The sequence below is a fragment of the Taeniopygia guttata genome, chromosome 6 (assembly GCF_048771995.1).
Source record: "Taeniopygia guttata chromosome 6, bTaeGut7.mat, whole genome shotgun sequence".
Taxonomy (NCBI): domain Eukaryota; kingdom Metazoa; phylum Chordata; class Aves; order Passeriformes; family Estrildidae; genus Taeniopygia; species Taeniopygia guttata.
In genome coordinates, this window is record NC_133031.1 from 21,574,903 (window position 1) to 21,590,073 (window position 15,171).

At 35.4% G+C, this 15,171-nt stretch overlaps 1 protein-coding gene across 2 annotated transcripts in view; it reads left to right on the plus strand.

Moving 5' to 3' along the window:
* The window catches only part of IDE (insulin degrading enzyme), a 54,577-nt gene that overhangs the window by 2,403 nt on the left and 37,003 nt on the right, over positions 1-15,171 (plus strand). For both annotated transcript variants that reach the window (XM_030276115.4, XM_030276117.4), the window contains exons 2-9: positions 6,535-6,713; positions 8,093-8,300; positions 9,088-9,257; positions 11,336-11,458; positions 12,866-12,978; positions 13,372-13,534; positions 14,089-14,181; positions 14,756-14,847. In XM_030276115.4, coding sequence (XP_030131975.4) covers positions 6,554-6,713; positions 8,093-8,300; positions 9,088-9,257; positions 11,336-11,458; positions 12,866-12,978; positions 13,372-13,534; positions 14,089-14,181; positions 14,756-14,847 — 1,122 coding nt within the window. In that variant the 5' untranslated portion in view covers positions 6,535-6,553. The remainder of the gene's footprint in view (positions 1-6,534; positions 6,714-8,092; positions 8,301-9,087; positions 9,258-11,335; positions 11,459-12,865; positions 12,979-13,371; positions 13,535-14,088; positions 14,182-14,755; positions 14,848-15,171) is intronic.

The window sequence follows — 15,171 nt, forward strand, 5'->3', positions numbered from 1 at the left end:
CTGCTTTTTGTCTTCAGTCAGTGTAAGGCTATGGTCTAATCCCTTGGATGAAATGGCACCTTTGGGAATTGATTGAAGTGTCAAGTACATAACTTATTTTGCACATGAATACAGAAGCAATCCCCTCCCCTGTTAGATCCAGAAGCAAGAGGGAAGGGACAAGAAGTTCATTACCTCTGGGATTTCACTGTACTGGAAGGTATTAGGCTCCTAGCTGTAAGGGTTATTGTAGAAGTAATTTCCTAAAAATACAGTTAGATCACTTGAGAAATGGCATGTGGGATTGATATTTTTAATATATTAATTCAATTGTATTTGATGCTTTTATAGTAACTTTGGTGTCCATTCATCTAACACCATAGAAATCAAAAAGTTAGTAATAAAAATCTAGAGAAATTACTTTAATCAGTTTTTTGTCTGGTTGTGTATTTGTATATGCATGATCTGTCAGGCATCTGTAAGTCAACTTACAGATGCCTGTAAGTTGCTTAAGTGTTCTTATCAGATAGTACTGTATGTATATGATGTGATTTTTGATAGATCCTGTTTGAAAGTTGCTTCACTACACCTTTCTATTAAAATCTTCTGCCCCTTGTTTTTAGAATGAGTAAGAGCTATAGCTTGCCTGAACAATTGATATGGAAAAGAATGCTGTAGAGCTCAGAGTTTATTTATAATTTTAACAGTAGAACTAGAATTGTCCAAAATTGTAAAAACTCAGTGACAGAATGGGTGAACAGCCAGGACTTCATTTGTTGAAACACACCACTGACTATTGTAAACTGCTCATTGTTAGGGGTTTGTTGCTCATGTCAAAGCTCTAGTGTTAGATAAACAGTTGCTTTTAATATGGGATTACAGTGCTTTTAATGATTCAGAATTCTGAATTCTCTCTGTTTTTGTTGCTAGATCAGATTTTCCTACCAGTTCTCTCATCTTTCTGTGAATTTCTTGTTGTTATGCAGTATAACCAAAGTTTTAGTCTCATCTTGTTTTTTGTTAGATTTTTTTTTTTAAATTCAAACCTCACAAGTTTTTCTTTTTGAGGCTATAAGACAGATGGTAGCATAAAGCATTAAGTGAGTTGGCTTTACATAGAGTTTTGGGCAATCTGATGTGCTACTTGAACATAAAATCTATGAAATACACATCAGAACACAGAATAAAACACAGAGATCTCTCCTGTAGCATCCAGTTTAACATTTCCCGCTGTGTGTGCAGGGCCACATGCTACACACCAACACAGTCCTGGGGTTGCCTTCCTGAGGCAAGCCCTGCAGCTGTAGGTGATGGAAAAAAATATTATGGGGAGGAAAAGAGAATGAGAACCCCTGGTCTGCAAGTATTCAATGAATAAAGCAATTAATTGAATTAAGGAGTACATTTTTTAGGAAAATCTGTAAAATATGCTTTGAAGCAGTTGGTCACATAGCACAGAAACTAGTCTGGTCAGTTGTGTTCGTAACATGCGATTTGAAAATACTGATGTAAGCCAAATTACTATGCCAGATCTTTGAAAATTTTAATGCTACTATATTTTAATGACATCTAAAGATTAAAACCAGATCATTTTACTTACCTCCCTTGTCCCCCACGTCTTCCAAACCCTCCAACCTTCAAAAAAGGGCTTCAAAACCCTTTTGCAATTTTGTAAACTGTTGAAGCAGAGAATTGTTAGGGAAAGATTAATTGTTCTATTTCCGGTGAATGTGGTTAGAGATTGTTTACTTTGGAGGTTTGGCTTAATTGTTTGAGGCAATTTTTGAGGACATAGGAAAAGTAAGCTCAATTAATTTAGAGATTAAAAAAAACTTGTTAGCCTTTATTGCTCTGTGTAACATCAAATTGTATAAGGTCCTGCTTTTTTTTTTGACTTTTTTTACCCAGTGCTTTGGAAACTGTGGAGTGGTCAAGTGAAGAACTGTAGATTTAGGCAGTAAACTATCTTTATGGTGTCTGATTGTATATCCCATCTCATTTGGCCAGCACATCATTGTAATTATCAGGCCAGTTACTCAGCTGGGGCCTGATCTCACATGTGAAAATACCAGGGCCCTTGTTTTTGCCAAGGTCGCATGTGGTGTGGTCCCATTAATGCTAGTGGTATTTCCTGTACACCGGTGTTGCACACCAGTGTTTCTGCTGTCACGTTGGCAGTGCAGTCTGTGGCAGACCAAGTTTTATTGCTGTGATCTAGAAGCTGTAGACCTGGACTCTGGGAAACAAGAGCATGGCAGGCATCTGCCCTGGCCACCATCATTAGGAGGGAATTTTCTGAGTCATTTACAGACTTGGCAAAAAGCTGCGGACTGAGGTTCTGAAAATGCTTTAATTGTAGCGAGGCTTTAGAATTTCTTCAAAATGAACAACATAACAAAACCTTATAAATATTCATCATCTTCAGACTTGTCTGATTTGGCATGATTAGTTGTTCTTAATAACTTGGGAACACTGATTAAATCATTGTGGGGCTTTGTAGTTGGACCTTTTGTTATGAAGTAGTATGCTGAATTCCTGATGAGTTTAAAAGTGATAAAACATGTTAGGATTTTGAGCAGTTTATCTACTTACGAAGTCTGTCTGCCTGTGCATGCAATCAGAATTATTTAGATCAGTATCAGGAATGTGTTGGGATATCATACATTCTCTGTCTTCATGGCAAGCAAATTCACACAAGACTCATGTTTTATGGATGTTGAATCATGAGGTATTTTAATCTCTACATGTCTAAAAAAACGATTGATGAACATGTAACCTGAAATAGTCTCCTGAAGAATCCCTTTTGGTAATGTTCAACCTGAATTGATTTAACTTTCCTGCCTACAGTGTAGTCTAAAAAAATTATTATAACATACAGGTGAATGGAAATTTGAAGAGAGTAGGTAGATTCTTGATTGTTTTACTGGTAACATAATTCTACTGCTGTCATGATCAGAAATAGGTGCAAAAGACAAAGAAGAGGGGTGCAGACCTGTGCAAGAATGCAGATTTACTTGGCTGTTGCAAAGCCATGAGCTTGAGACTGAAGAAGTTTATGGACTCCTCCAGAGTGCTCAGTTTGGTGCTGTCATTCTTGTAAGAGGTGAGAAAACTCTGGCTGGTAGTTCTGCAGCACCAGGCCTCCTGCCAAAGCACACAGCACTTCTTTAACTCCACGCATTGGCAGCTGGAGAAGTCTTCATGCAAACCAAGATGGATTAGTAAACAGCACAGAGAACATGTTACCAATGGTAACTCTCTTGCAGGACAGAACAGAGGTTCTCACTCAATGAAGGTTTCACTTTACTCTGGTAAATGGTAAGCAATTAGTTGCATAAAAACTTCAAGCAAACGTGAATTCTGAGGCAACTGATAGAAAGCAAGCATCAAAACTGCTGAGATGGTAACTTGCCTTTCATCTGGAATAGGCCTGTATACTAGCACTTCAGTATGTGCATAGTGTCATGACAAAAAAAAGAAAAAAACTTGAGAAGCACTTTGGAGTTTGTGCCTTGGGGGTCATATTTTTATTAGCTAGTCATGTTCTTGCATTAAAGCAACCCTCAGGAGTTTCTGTTAATTGGTTTTCAAATATGGTCCTTTAATTGTTCAAACATTGGACTTAGATTTGACTACACAGGCTAATTTTTAATTAAAGTAACTTTGCTAAAATAACTCTGAGAGATTAAAATAGTGAAGCAGAATCATATATCACTTAATCCCGCTCTGTAATACTCTGTTTGCAGGTGAAACCCAGCATCTCCAGAGAGCCTTGCTGCTTTCAAGGGACTGCCTGCCTAGAAATTATCACAAAAATGGAACCTCAAAGAATAGACTATAATTTCACTAGAAATGCTGTAATTGAAATTTCAGTGTTGGTTTTAACTGATACTTTTCTTGTAAAAGTGAAGTAGTTTTGATGAGGAAGAAGAATATTTCCTATTCATTGAATAGGGACATTGTTCTCAGCTCAGACATCCCTATTATTTTTTCTTTTTACCTTTGTAAGCTTTCCACCTGTAATTTTTGAGCCAGTGAAGGAATTTCCACTGCCACAGTAATGCTTTGTATTGTTCCTGCTGTTTTGACATTATCGGATCTTTCCGTGTTACTTCTCCTTTGTGAAAGGCAATATTTCTTTTAATGTTTTTGTTAGGCTATTAGCTCTGCAATAAACATAGCACCTCCTTTGTGGAAGAATTGTTTTGCCACTGACCAGCATCATCCAGTGCTCACTGTGATGACAGTACAGCAAGTAGCTGTAGCACATGGACTTAGGACAGCTTCTGAACATGGCATTAGAAATTAAACTACTTCACCATAAGTACAGGATTTCTGGTTTTCCTACTTTTTTCTTTTTTTTTTTTCTTTTTTCTTTTTTTTTCTTTTTTTTTTTTTTTGCCTGTGGTTAAAAGCAGGTCTATTGTCAAAAAGTGATTTATAGAGTTTTAGGATTCTGCTGTGAAATAATGGAGTGTGGTATTTTTATAACGCAGTTGCACTTACTTAAGAGCTGCACAGGAAAATACTCATCTAAGGAGGGAATGTTTAGTATTGGGTCTTACAGTTTACTCCTTCAGAAAATGTAATAGTATAAAAGTTCTCTCTAAAGTGAAATTTTGTCTTCTCACTTTTGTATTGTAGTAACATATCAGCAGGAGGAACAGTACGTAAGCAGGAAGGTGTTGGTCTTGTCCTCTTGACGTATTTGCCTTCCAGGAGTATCACATAGTTGATCAGCCCTTGCTTTTATTTGACTTGTCTGGTACTATGATTCACTTTACAGAAAAATAATCATAGGTAATCATGCAAACCCATTTGAAGTGAGGGAATGTTGTATTCATGATGCCCACTGAAATAACAGTGAAGATGGAGATACAAATTGCAGTCTTTGGTTTGAAGGCTTAATTACTGATGTTGTCCTTTTGAAAATGGTAGGTTTTTCCTGTACTGGAATTTCACTACCAAGATGGCAGTAGCCTATGAAGGAGGCAGAATTAGGGCATCATAATAAAGTGAAGTGGAGGTGTGCAGCTTCACGAGACACCAGTTGAAATCTCATACGGTTTCACAGCTGTGTAGTTTGATGAATCACATTGGAAAGATGAGTCATCTGAACAAACAGTAAAGTTCTGTGACTTAGTGATGTGGTATAGAAATAACAAGGAGATATCAGATGATAAGGAAATTGTATAACATTTTAAAAAACCCTACAACTCGAGTATTTTATGGTATATATGTGTCTTCTGACAGGCAACTAATATCTTATTAAGATAGAATATTCTAGCTGGCCACCAAGGTATAGGTGTTCATCAGCAGACATGGAATCAGGAGCTTAAGGGATGTCCTTGTTCTCCTGCATACTTAGATCTGTCAATCTAACCTGTATGCAAGTGAAAAACAATCAGGAGCAGTTTAGTTACTGATTTTCATATATGAAAAGTGTCTACACTCACTTCAGAAATTTTACACAGTAGCTTAAGTTTAGTGGAGTATTTCTTAAAACTCTGAACATGGAGGCATCTTTTAATTGTTAGCATGGCTTGTATCAGTGCTGATGATACAGAGAAACAGAGATGTGGTACTTGAAATAATCTTTGTATTTCAATGGTATATGCATTTTTTCAGTGGAAGAAGGCCCACAGACATTCCAAGCAGGATTAGCCTGAGCACAGGATTAAACTACTGGATAAATGACATGAGAGTGTACACATTTAAATTTAAATTCAGCATTTCAGCTGCTGTTTAGTGATTACATTTGGCTGCACTTTTGTTTTTTAAAGTATTTAATAGTGAGAGAACGATGTTTTACTAGTTTATGTGTTTCCTTCTAAAATGCATTGAACCACACATTTAAAAAAGTTTCTTTGTATTGTTTATAGCTTTTGGTTGGAGACATTCAGTTTCTGAATCAGTCACACTTAGTTTCTTAGCATTTCAGAATTACACCTTTAAAGAATGGTATCGTCTAGCATCTATTAAACTAATGGTAGAAGTTTAAATAGATGAGACAATCTATTCCTATTTATCATGGCAATTCTGCAGTCTTTGTATTTTTATGGCACTGTTGCAAACAGTGTTACTGTTTCTTGCTTGAGTGTACAAATCCAGTGGTCTGTTAGTAAAATTTTGTTTATTTGACAATCAGAGTTACAACACTCATAATATAATCAACAATTCAGATGCATGAAATAGTTCCTGAAGTTTGAAAGTATATTTGAGCTGGCAGTATATGCTTAATTTGATTTAATTTTTATTGTAATCTGATAAAAGGTTGAAATTTATTAAGTTTGGGTTGTTTCAATTACAGTTAATGTGATACTTGAAGCATTCAATTAAGTGATCTACGTCTTTATTGTGTTTCTTGGTCTTCAAGGTTTCATTTTTGTTTTAGCAGCAAGATCTTTCAGGATCTGAATTTTAGGCAAGGTCAGTGAATTGTGCGTGTGATAGAACTTCTAGCTGTTGGTATTGCCCTGTATTGTCTAACATAATACTAAAAAATTAGCAAGGCTTAAGTGAAAATAATAAGAAAATTCTTCTTTTTTCTTTAAGGATTCAGAAGGAGTCCAACATGAACAATCCAGCTATTAAGAGAATAACAAATGAAATTATCAAATCACCTGAGGATAAACGGGAATATCGTGGACTGGAATTGGCAAATGGCATCAAAGCTCTTCTCATTAGTGACCCCACCACAGATAAGTCCTCAGCAGCACTTGATGTCCACATAGGTATTCAATTCATATTGTGTTAATTACGTCATTAATAAAAATGCTTCATGTTCTGGTATCTTGATGCAAACAAACTGACAGGAGTGGTGTGCAGCTGGCAGCCTAGCCTTTTATTGTAATTTATAGTTTATTTAATTCTTTGATGCATCAAGTTCAAAATTATTAGAGCTAAATGCTCTTACTGTACTCTGTTTACTCAAGTGTAGCTCAGTTAGTTGAAAGACTGCTTTTAACCATTAAGTTTTATGTTATGAAAGATCGTTTGTAAGCAGAAAAGGAGTGGGTGCAAGTGCAATTATTTCAGACAGCTCCATCTGTCATGTCAGACTTTTTTTTTCATGCTAAGTTGTTGATGTGTAGAGGTGAGAAAATGCTGTAGTGCTAGAGAAGTTGGAGAGGCACTCCCTAACTTCAGTGGTGCTTATGTGTGCAAACAGAAATATGGGAAATAGAAGGGGAAGGCAATTGCTTTGACTTTTTGGAATAACGGAAGCCTTTTTTTGTATCTGAGGTATATCTCAAGCTTGTGTAGTTCTTCAGTGGGTTGGAAAGTAAGATGTAATGTGTGCATAACTTAATACCCTCTTGCCATGTCTGTAGTTGGGAGCTCTTGCTGCTCTTCATGTTAGGGCAGAACTAATAGAGGGACTTCTAAAACTTCTGGCCTTTTTTGTTACGGGGATGGCTGTCTCAGATCATCACCTTGTTCAGAACATTCCAAATGTGGTTTTGTTTAGGTTCTGTGACAGTGATAGCCAATTGCAGCATACGGTTCCTGCACAAGTGCTGGAGGAGATGGATCTGTTGCCTTCATCTCCACTCTCCCACTGCACATTGCTGCCGCTCTCAAACTTCTGCTTTTCTGTTTTCCATTCTTCCATATCATTGTTGTCTTTTAATTTGTTTGCCTTCACACCTACTAGCTGGTCATCCATAGCTGCTTGTGTTCAGGCAATTACAGGTTATCACACATCCTGTAAACCACAGGATAAATACCTCTTTAATTATGGTTGGCAATTGCTGCCTCTTAACACAATGCATTTATTAAAGTCAAGGTATAGATTTCAGAACAGTGTGATTTGCCAGGTCTTTACAGATTATGAGTCATGGACTTCAATTGAAGATCATCTATATGAGGAAGTGCAAGCTGATCTGGAGAGGCAATTTGAGACACTAATCGGTTCATTTACTAATTCTAAAATTCAAATTTTTTTTTTAAGATTAATTTTAGTTGACTGTAGTTGTACAAGTGTCTTCTTACAGCCACAGAATTGATATAATTGCCTGAAGCAACATACTATAATATAGAGTACTTTAAAAGACTTAATGTTTTAGTATTACTTTTTATGAATGGCTACATGAAATTTTTCCTCTTGCAGGATCCTTGTCTGATCCCCCCAACATTGCTGGGCTTAGTCATTTTTGTGAGCATATGTTATTCCTGGGAACCAAGAAATATCCAAAAGAGAATGAGTACAGCCAATTTCTAAGTGAGCATGCTGGGAGCTCAAATGCTTTCACGAGTGGTGAACATACCAACTATTACTTTGATGTGTCACATGAACATCTAGAAGGTGCACTGGACAGGTAATTTTAGTATTTAAATTTTTGTTACAGAGGTTCTACTTGAATTTATTACTGTAAAAGTTTTTTGATAGTTCTATCATTATATTAAAAAGAAGACTAAAACCCTCTTTTGTTAAAATTGATAACCCAATATTTTTCAGTTTGAAAGTCTTACTCAGATTTTTTTCATCTAGGAGAGTTTTTCATCAAGGCAGAATTTTTGAAATTCAGATGTTGTGTTTACATTGAATATTTTGGGAAATGCAGGGCACAGAGTATGATCGTGAATTTGCACATTGTGCAAATACTGGGATGGTGCAATCAAATTCTGTGCTTCCCATGGGATCCTTGTTGATGGTAAAACAAGGGTGAAGTCTAGAAATATTTAAGTATAGGGAACTTGCTGAAATCTCAGTGTTTTGTAGGAGGGGACAGAAATGGAAAGGTATGTAGTCAGTGAGGTAGAGTGAGTTTTCTCTTTGGCTTCTCCCCGGATGTCTGAGAAAACTTACTTGATTGGTGAAATTAAGAGCCACTTGCTCTACCTCAGGATAGGAAAAATTTTCACAGTGGGAATTGTGATGTAAGGCCATTTATTCTTGTACTACCTTATACGATGAACATGTTGTCTGCATTTGTCAAAAAATAAATTGAGAAATGAGGGTACTAAATCAGTGTCAAAACTGTTAAAGAATTCCTAAGTTCTGCATTAAAAAATAAGCTGTTTTCAGGAGGAACCAAGCTTTATACTTTTCTGTTACAATTTATGTACAGTACTCTTGAATTGAACTAAATTTTTTCCCTTTAGATTTGCCCAGTTTTTTCTGTGCCCCCTGTTTGACGAAAGTTGCAAAGATAGGGAAGTGAATGCTGTTGATTCTGAGCATGAGAAGAATCTGATGAATGATGCCTGGAGGTTGTTTCAATTGGAGAAGGCTACTGGAAATCCCAACCATCCCTTCAGTAAATTTGGAACAGGTTTGTCAGAATATAATTAACCAGTGGCATTTTGTGTAACATACATAGTGTTATTGTTTATCTAAAATGCTAAAGACAGACTGTAACAATTCTCTTATTTGCCCTCTCCATACATGTTGATTATGGTGCTTTATGGCATTTTTCACATCATAGACCAAACAGAGGTAGAGAATAGCATAGGGAAAAGAGTGATCCAAGACTTTGAGTACAGTGATGAAGCAATCTTTATGATTCTGATAATTACTGCAGTGACTGCTGTTTTCCAGTTACTGGATTTGTCATCATTTGGTACTGTTAAGTCTTTGTGTGTAACAAAGTGAACAAATTGTGTTTAAATTGTTGCTAGCAACACGGTTTTTGTTATTTAATGTTGCATTTAGACTAGATGACAGTAACTAGGTCAAATCAGAAAGATCAGCAAAATACTTTGAAAATTACTGAGTAGGAATATAGAAACAAAAATCTGAACGATAGAATGCAACAGTAGGAGACTGATGGAAAAAATGATCTTGGACAAATTCCAATCCTATGGCTGTATTTTTTTTTTGTTCAGGCTTAATTATTCTCTGAATGCTTAGTAACAATTTAAATAAACACTGCTAAACCTCAATTCAAAAAGCATTAAATTTAAGATACCATAGTTCTGGACAAAACCAAAAATGTTTGATGCTTTGGTAGAAGTTTAAATGTTGGGTGTTTTTTTTGATAGGCATTATTTTCTACATGAATTTATTTTTGAAACCTTTGAAGTAACAGGACTGCACTGTTTAATCATTGAATATAATGTGTGCGAAAAAAAACCCTGTGTTGTGGATGGGTCAGTTTGCTTTATGAATAATTGATTCAAATATTGGGTACTGTAGCAGGATGGGAGAGAAAATGATGGGTTTTAAGGCAGTGGTTTCATCCTCTTGTCTCTCAAAAGACAAGATGTACCTTTACATTTGTTGATGGAGAGCATATTTATGGGTCTTGTAGCCACTTGCCACAGGAGCAGGTATTGCTCTTTTGACCAGTGAAGAGATGCTCTGTATAAAACTATAACTCCATTCTCCAAACAGGTAAATTTTAAAATAAAGCCTTGGGAGCTGTGCATTAGCAGATAGGTGTTAAAAATACATTGTGTAATCTCTGCTACTGAAGACATGATTTAATTTTTATGTAGCACAGAGGAAAAATAACAGGAAATTGCAGAAATAGTTTTGTACAGTTTAAGAAGGTTGTGTAGCTCACACAAGTGAAATGTTTTCTTGTGGGGAATACCAAAATGTGCTCAAATTCAACAGTAATAGTAATATTACTTTTTACTTAGATTAGGTTCTGATTCTGAAATTAAATTACAGCACATAGCCTTCCAGTGGGAATGACTTGGCAGAAGTAAAGTTCAGCTTTGATGGTTTTTATTTATCCAATGAGATGACAACTCTGATGCATTTGGCATCCTTATTGTTTCCTTTTGATCAGCTGAGATGTTTTTAGTCTAGCAGAGTATGGGAATTACTCCACTTGATGCTTCAGGTTACTCCTCATTGCTGTGCACCCTGTTTAGTCAACAAATTTTCTAGAAAGGATGGACAAATGCACCTTCCCATTTTCTTTTTAAGGGTGTGCATTTTTTCCCAGATATCCTTCACTGATCCCCCTGAATTAATGCTTGTGATGGTGATTCTTCTCCAGCATTACCCTCAGTGTCAAGTAATTTTCCAGGCACTTCCGCACCAGCTAGTGTCCATTTTCCTACAGCTGCAGGTTGCTTCCTAATGTCCTTCACTACTGTAACAGCACAGTTATCATTGAAACATTAACTATGTTATTTTATCTTAATAATTGATGCTGTGGGAGTAAACAGAGTAGGGTGTCTAGAGCTTCACCATTTATCTGCATATGGTGAGGAATATAGACAAAATATTTAAAACATAAGTCAGTATTGGGCCAGTTTCCTTATTATGCATATTGTTTTTAAAATAAATATCTATCCGAAGGAAAGCGGACTGATTATATATTTCTTTTTGATCTGTAAATTCATAACATTAAATATTGTTAAACATCACATATTGTTAATTTTTTTTATGTTACAGGGAACAAATTCACTCTGGAAACTAGACCAACCCAAGAAGGAATAGATGTAAGGCAAGAGTTACTGAAGTTCCATTCTACTTATTATTCATCAAATTTAATGGCTATTTGTGTATTAGGAAGAGGTGAGTTTGTTCTCTTGGTTGAGTAAGGCTTTACTTATAGACTTGAAAAAAAAATGGGAGTTCCCACTGCTTAGAACCTTCCACAGCTGAGATGATATTTTAGGTAGGTTTGCCAAAAGCTTAATAGCACACACAGTTTTCAACACAGTTTTTCTTTTTGAAAATGTACTGGCAGACTAGTATTTGTTTGGTGTTTCTCAGTAATGTTTTGATGGTGAGTACAAATGGAAGAAAGTGAGCTTTTTATCTGATCAAGAGCAAGTTCACTGAGGAATTTTACATGGAAACTTTTTCAGTAAGAATCACACTGGCAATTGTAAATCTGTACTAAAGAAAACTGTCCCTGCAAGATTAAATGAATGTTTATTTTGCTGATATGCATAAAAATTGGTGGCTTTTAATAGAATAACATGCAGTTCACAAAAATTTAATATGTAGTGAACCCTCTTCATTTACATTGCTTGTTAGTTTTTTTCCCTGGCACAGTTGTGGTAGTGTAGTGTAGGAGCATGCATATATTGGGCAGGAAAGATTTTACTTTCTCAGTCTAACTGGGATTGTTTGGATAACAAGGTAACTGCCTTTAGAAATCTTTCAAGGATTAAGGTTATACTTTGAGATGTCCAAGCAATTGATGTTTTGTTTCTTCCAATGCCCACCCTTGGAAGTCTTCCACTAATAAATTGCGAGAAGAATCTTTTTTATCTTATGCTTACTGTGGGAAGTGCTCCAAAATGCCTTTCTTGGGGCAGAAAGCAATTTTGAAGGCAGAATTTCAACAGAAATGGTCTAGGTCAGTTTAGGTGAGTTAATGCACATCATCGTATTCTTTCTGCAAAAGGTCTCCTCTCATTTTGCAAAGTACTGCACTCACAGACAAATTAGAATGGGTGGAAAATAAGAAGTGCTTAAACAGGTCACGTGTATGTGTTTTGGGTGCTAAGGACAGACATGGCTCACAGTGTACTTGAAGTACTGGACATGAGCTGAGGCTTAAGAAAATTCAAGTTTTGTCGAAGCTACTTTCACTCTAGAAAATTTGCAGGTGTAATTCCATGTCCCTTAAACTTTTGGGAATGTTTATTTTCGTAGGTGTTCAATATCTGATGTATCTTTCAGTTGTAGCTTGGTTTAATCTGTAAAATAGCAAAATGTAAAGTTACATTTTCAGTTACAGGATTTATTTTATTAATGATTGAAGCCTTCCTTTAATAAGCATGGTACTTCTAGCATGTTACAGTTCAACATTTAAATATGAATATTTGTTTTCTTTCTGAAATTAAAAATCATAACACCATTAAAACTACTTTTCTGTATAATTCATTACTCTCCCAAAAATATTAAAAAAAAAGTTTGTTGGAGTCCTTATATAATAACTGTGTCTTTCCTAATGTTTCTTTATTCTAGAATCCTTGGATGAGCTGACTTGCTTAGTGGTAAAGTTATTTTCAGAAGTAGAGAATAAAAATGTCCCTATACCAGAGTTTCCTGAACATCCTTTCCAAGAAGAGCATCTCCGGGTATGTATGGAGATACGTCTTCCACCTAAAGTTTATGTTTTAAATGTTATTTTTTATGTTTCAGTGATACATTGTGCCTCTCACTACTCTTTTATCAATGTCCCTGTTAAATTCCATATTTCTTTATTGATTTTCCCCCCACTTTTCCATGCTGAATATAGTTTTGTACAGTTTATAGTAAAGGTTGCACTTGTAAAGAACTGTGAGATAATTTTCTTTGTTTTTATAATGAACAGCTGAAGTGTTGCCCTAAGTTTTGGATACTTTTGAGATTTGGGAGATGTGTTTGCAATGTGTGTGTGTGTGAAGGGAACATGATACATGCTCCTGAGATGAATACAGTAAATGAGTTTCCTTTTGTTTATGGGTCTCCTTGCTTGTTTCTCTCCTCAGCAACTTTATAAAGTGGTACCCATTAAGGACATCAGGAATCTTTATGTCACATTTCCTATACCAGACCTTCAGAAGTACTATAAATCAAACCCTGGCCATTACCTTGGCCATCTGATCGGGCATGAAGGCCCGGGGAGTCTTCTTTCAGAGCTTAAAGCCAAAGGTATGTCCTTCAAGGCTAAAGAATTGAAAAATATTTGATCACTCAGTTTTTTAAATTTTAACTATGTCTCACTTAAAATAGACCTCTATATGTTAAACCCTTTATCTATTTGAGTAATTTGAACTCTAAGTCATTTTGTGCTTTATTTTTGTTTCTGCAGCAGGTAGGAATAAATAGGTAACAGTCACTAAGGCTGCTGAGGCTATTATTTCTTTGACTCTCCTTTATGAGCTTTCTTTAGAGAGTTACTTGAACTTCAACATAATGTTCTTGTCTCTGTTGTGTCACTAACATTGGGGTTACTGTCAGGTTCCTTAATGTAATTGTCCAATAATCAAATGGTCCTGAGTTTGTCACATCACTCCGAGTACAAAATCAGATGGAGCTTACTTGGGTTATGTTTAACTTTCACTGTTGCTGTAGGCATTAATGAAGTAAAGGAAAACATGTAAATTAATCTAAATGGGTTTTAATGTTGCTGAAGCATGCAAAAAGTTACATAAATTGTTATATATAAATTGTTTATGTAATAAAGTTTCTTTTTAATGACGTAGGATGGGTAAATACTCTTGTTGGAGGCCAGAAGGAAGGTGCTAGAGGTTTCATGTTTTTCATCATTAATGTGGACTTGACAGAAGAAGGACTTTGTAAGTGAAACACTGTGTATACTCCATATTATTGCTGATGTAATGGTTTTTGTGTTTGTATCTGAAGAGACTAAGCTATTGTTATTATAGCTTGAAAGCCAGTTTATTTTAATTAATTTGTTTATTAAACAGGTTATTTTATAACTCTGTGTTTAGTGTTCCTCTAAGTATGCTAACACACTTCCCCTAACATAAGAAATCAACTTATTTAAGGTTATATTAAATTAGTTAATTAAATACTTTAAACAAACTTCTTTAAAGAAGAAAAGCTGTTAATACCTTTTTCTGCTACTTATTCATACTATTTAGACCCTTTTTAGATCTCTACTGTTAAAGAGTTAAATTATATTGTAAATCAGTATTTTCACATAAAGACATGTTCAGTGCAGTTCTTGGAATTAGGTGGGGACATAAATACTTACCTTAAATTCATGTTCAAAAAAAGCAAGTTTAACTTTGTTGGTGGGATTGCAGATGTATTAAAGTGTAATTAAAAATAAAACTATATTTGTGGTCATTAAATTTCTTCTCTGTGCAGAACTGAGTGAATTATTAAGTATTTTTTTCTTTTCAGTGCACGTTGAAGATATTATTTTGCACATGTTTCAATATATTCAAAAACTACGGACAGAAGGACCTCAAGAATGGGTTTTCCAAGAGTGCAAAGTAAGTAATTGGAGCTGTACCATATCTACCATATGTGGTGGTTATCTTTTTACAAACTTTTTTTATTATTAGATTATTTGACATTGTAACTAGAATTTAATAATCACATGGTAATTAAGTTTATTAAATTTTAGAGGTGCAACATGACACAAATGACAAGTACATTCAGAATATGTTGTCTTAACGTAGGTTAAGCTCTTATAGAGCTGGAAGTTACGATGGCATAAGGCAGGTGGAGGAAGAAGGGCTTGCTCTGTTCACAAGGATTTTACATAACTTTGCATAGTCTTCACTGGAGAAGGGTGGAAACATTTACTGTGAGGA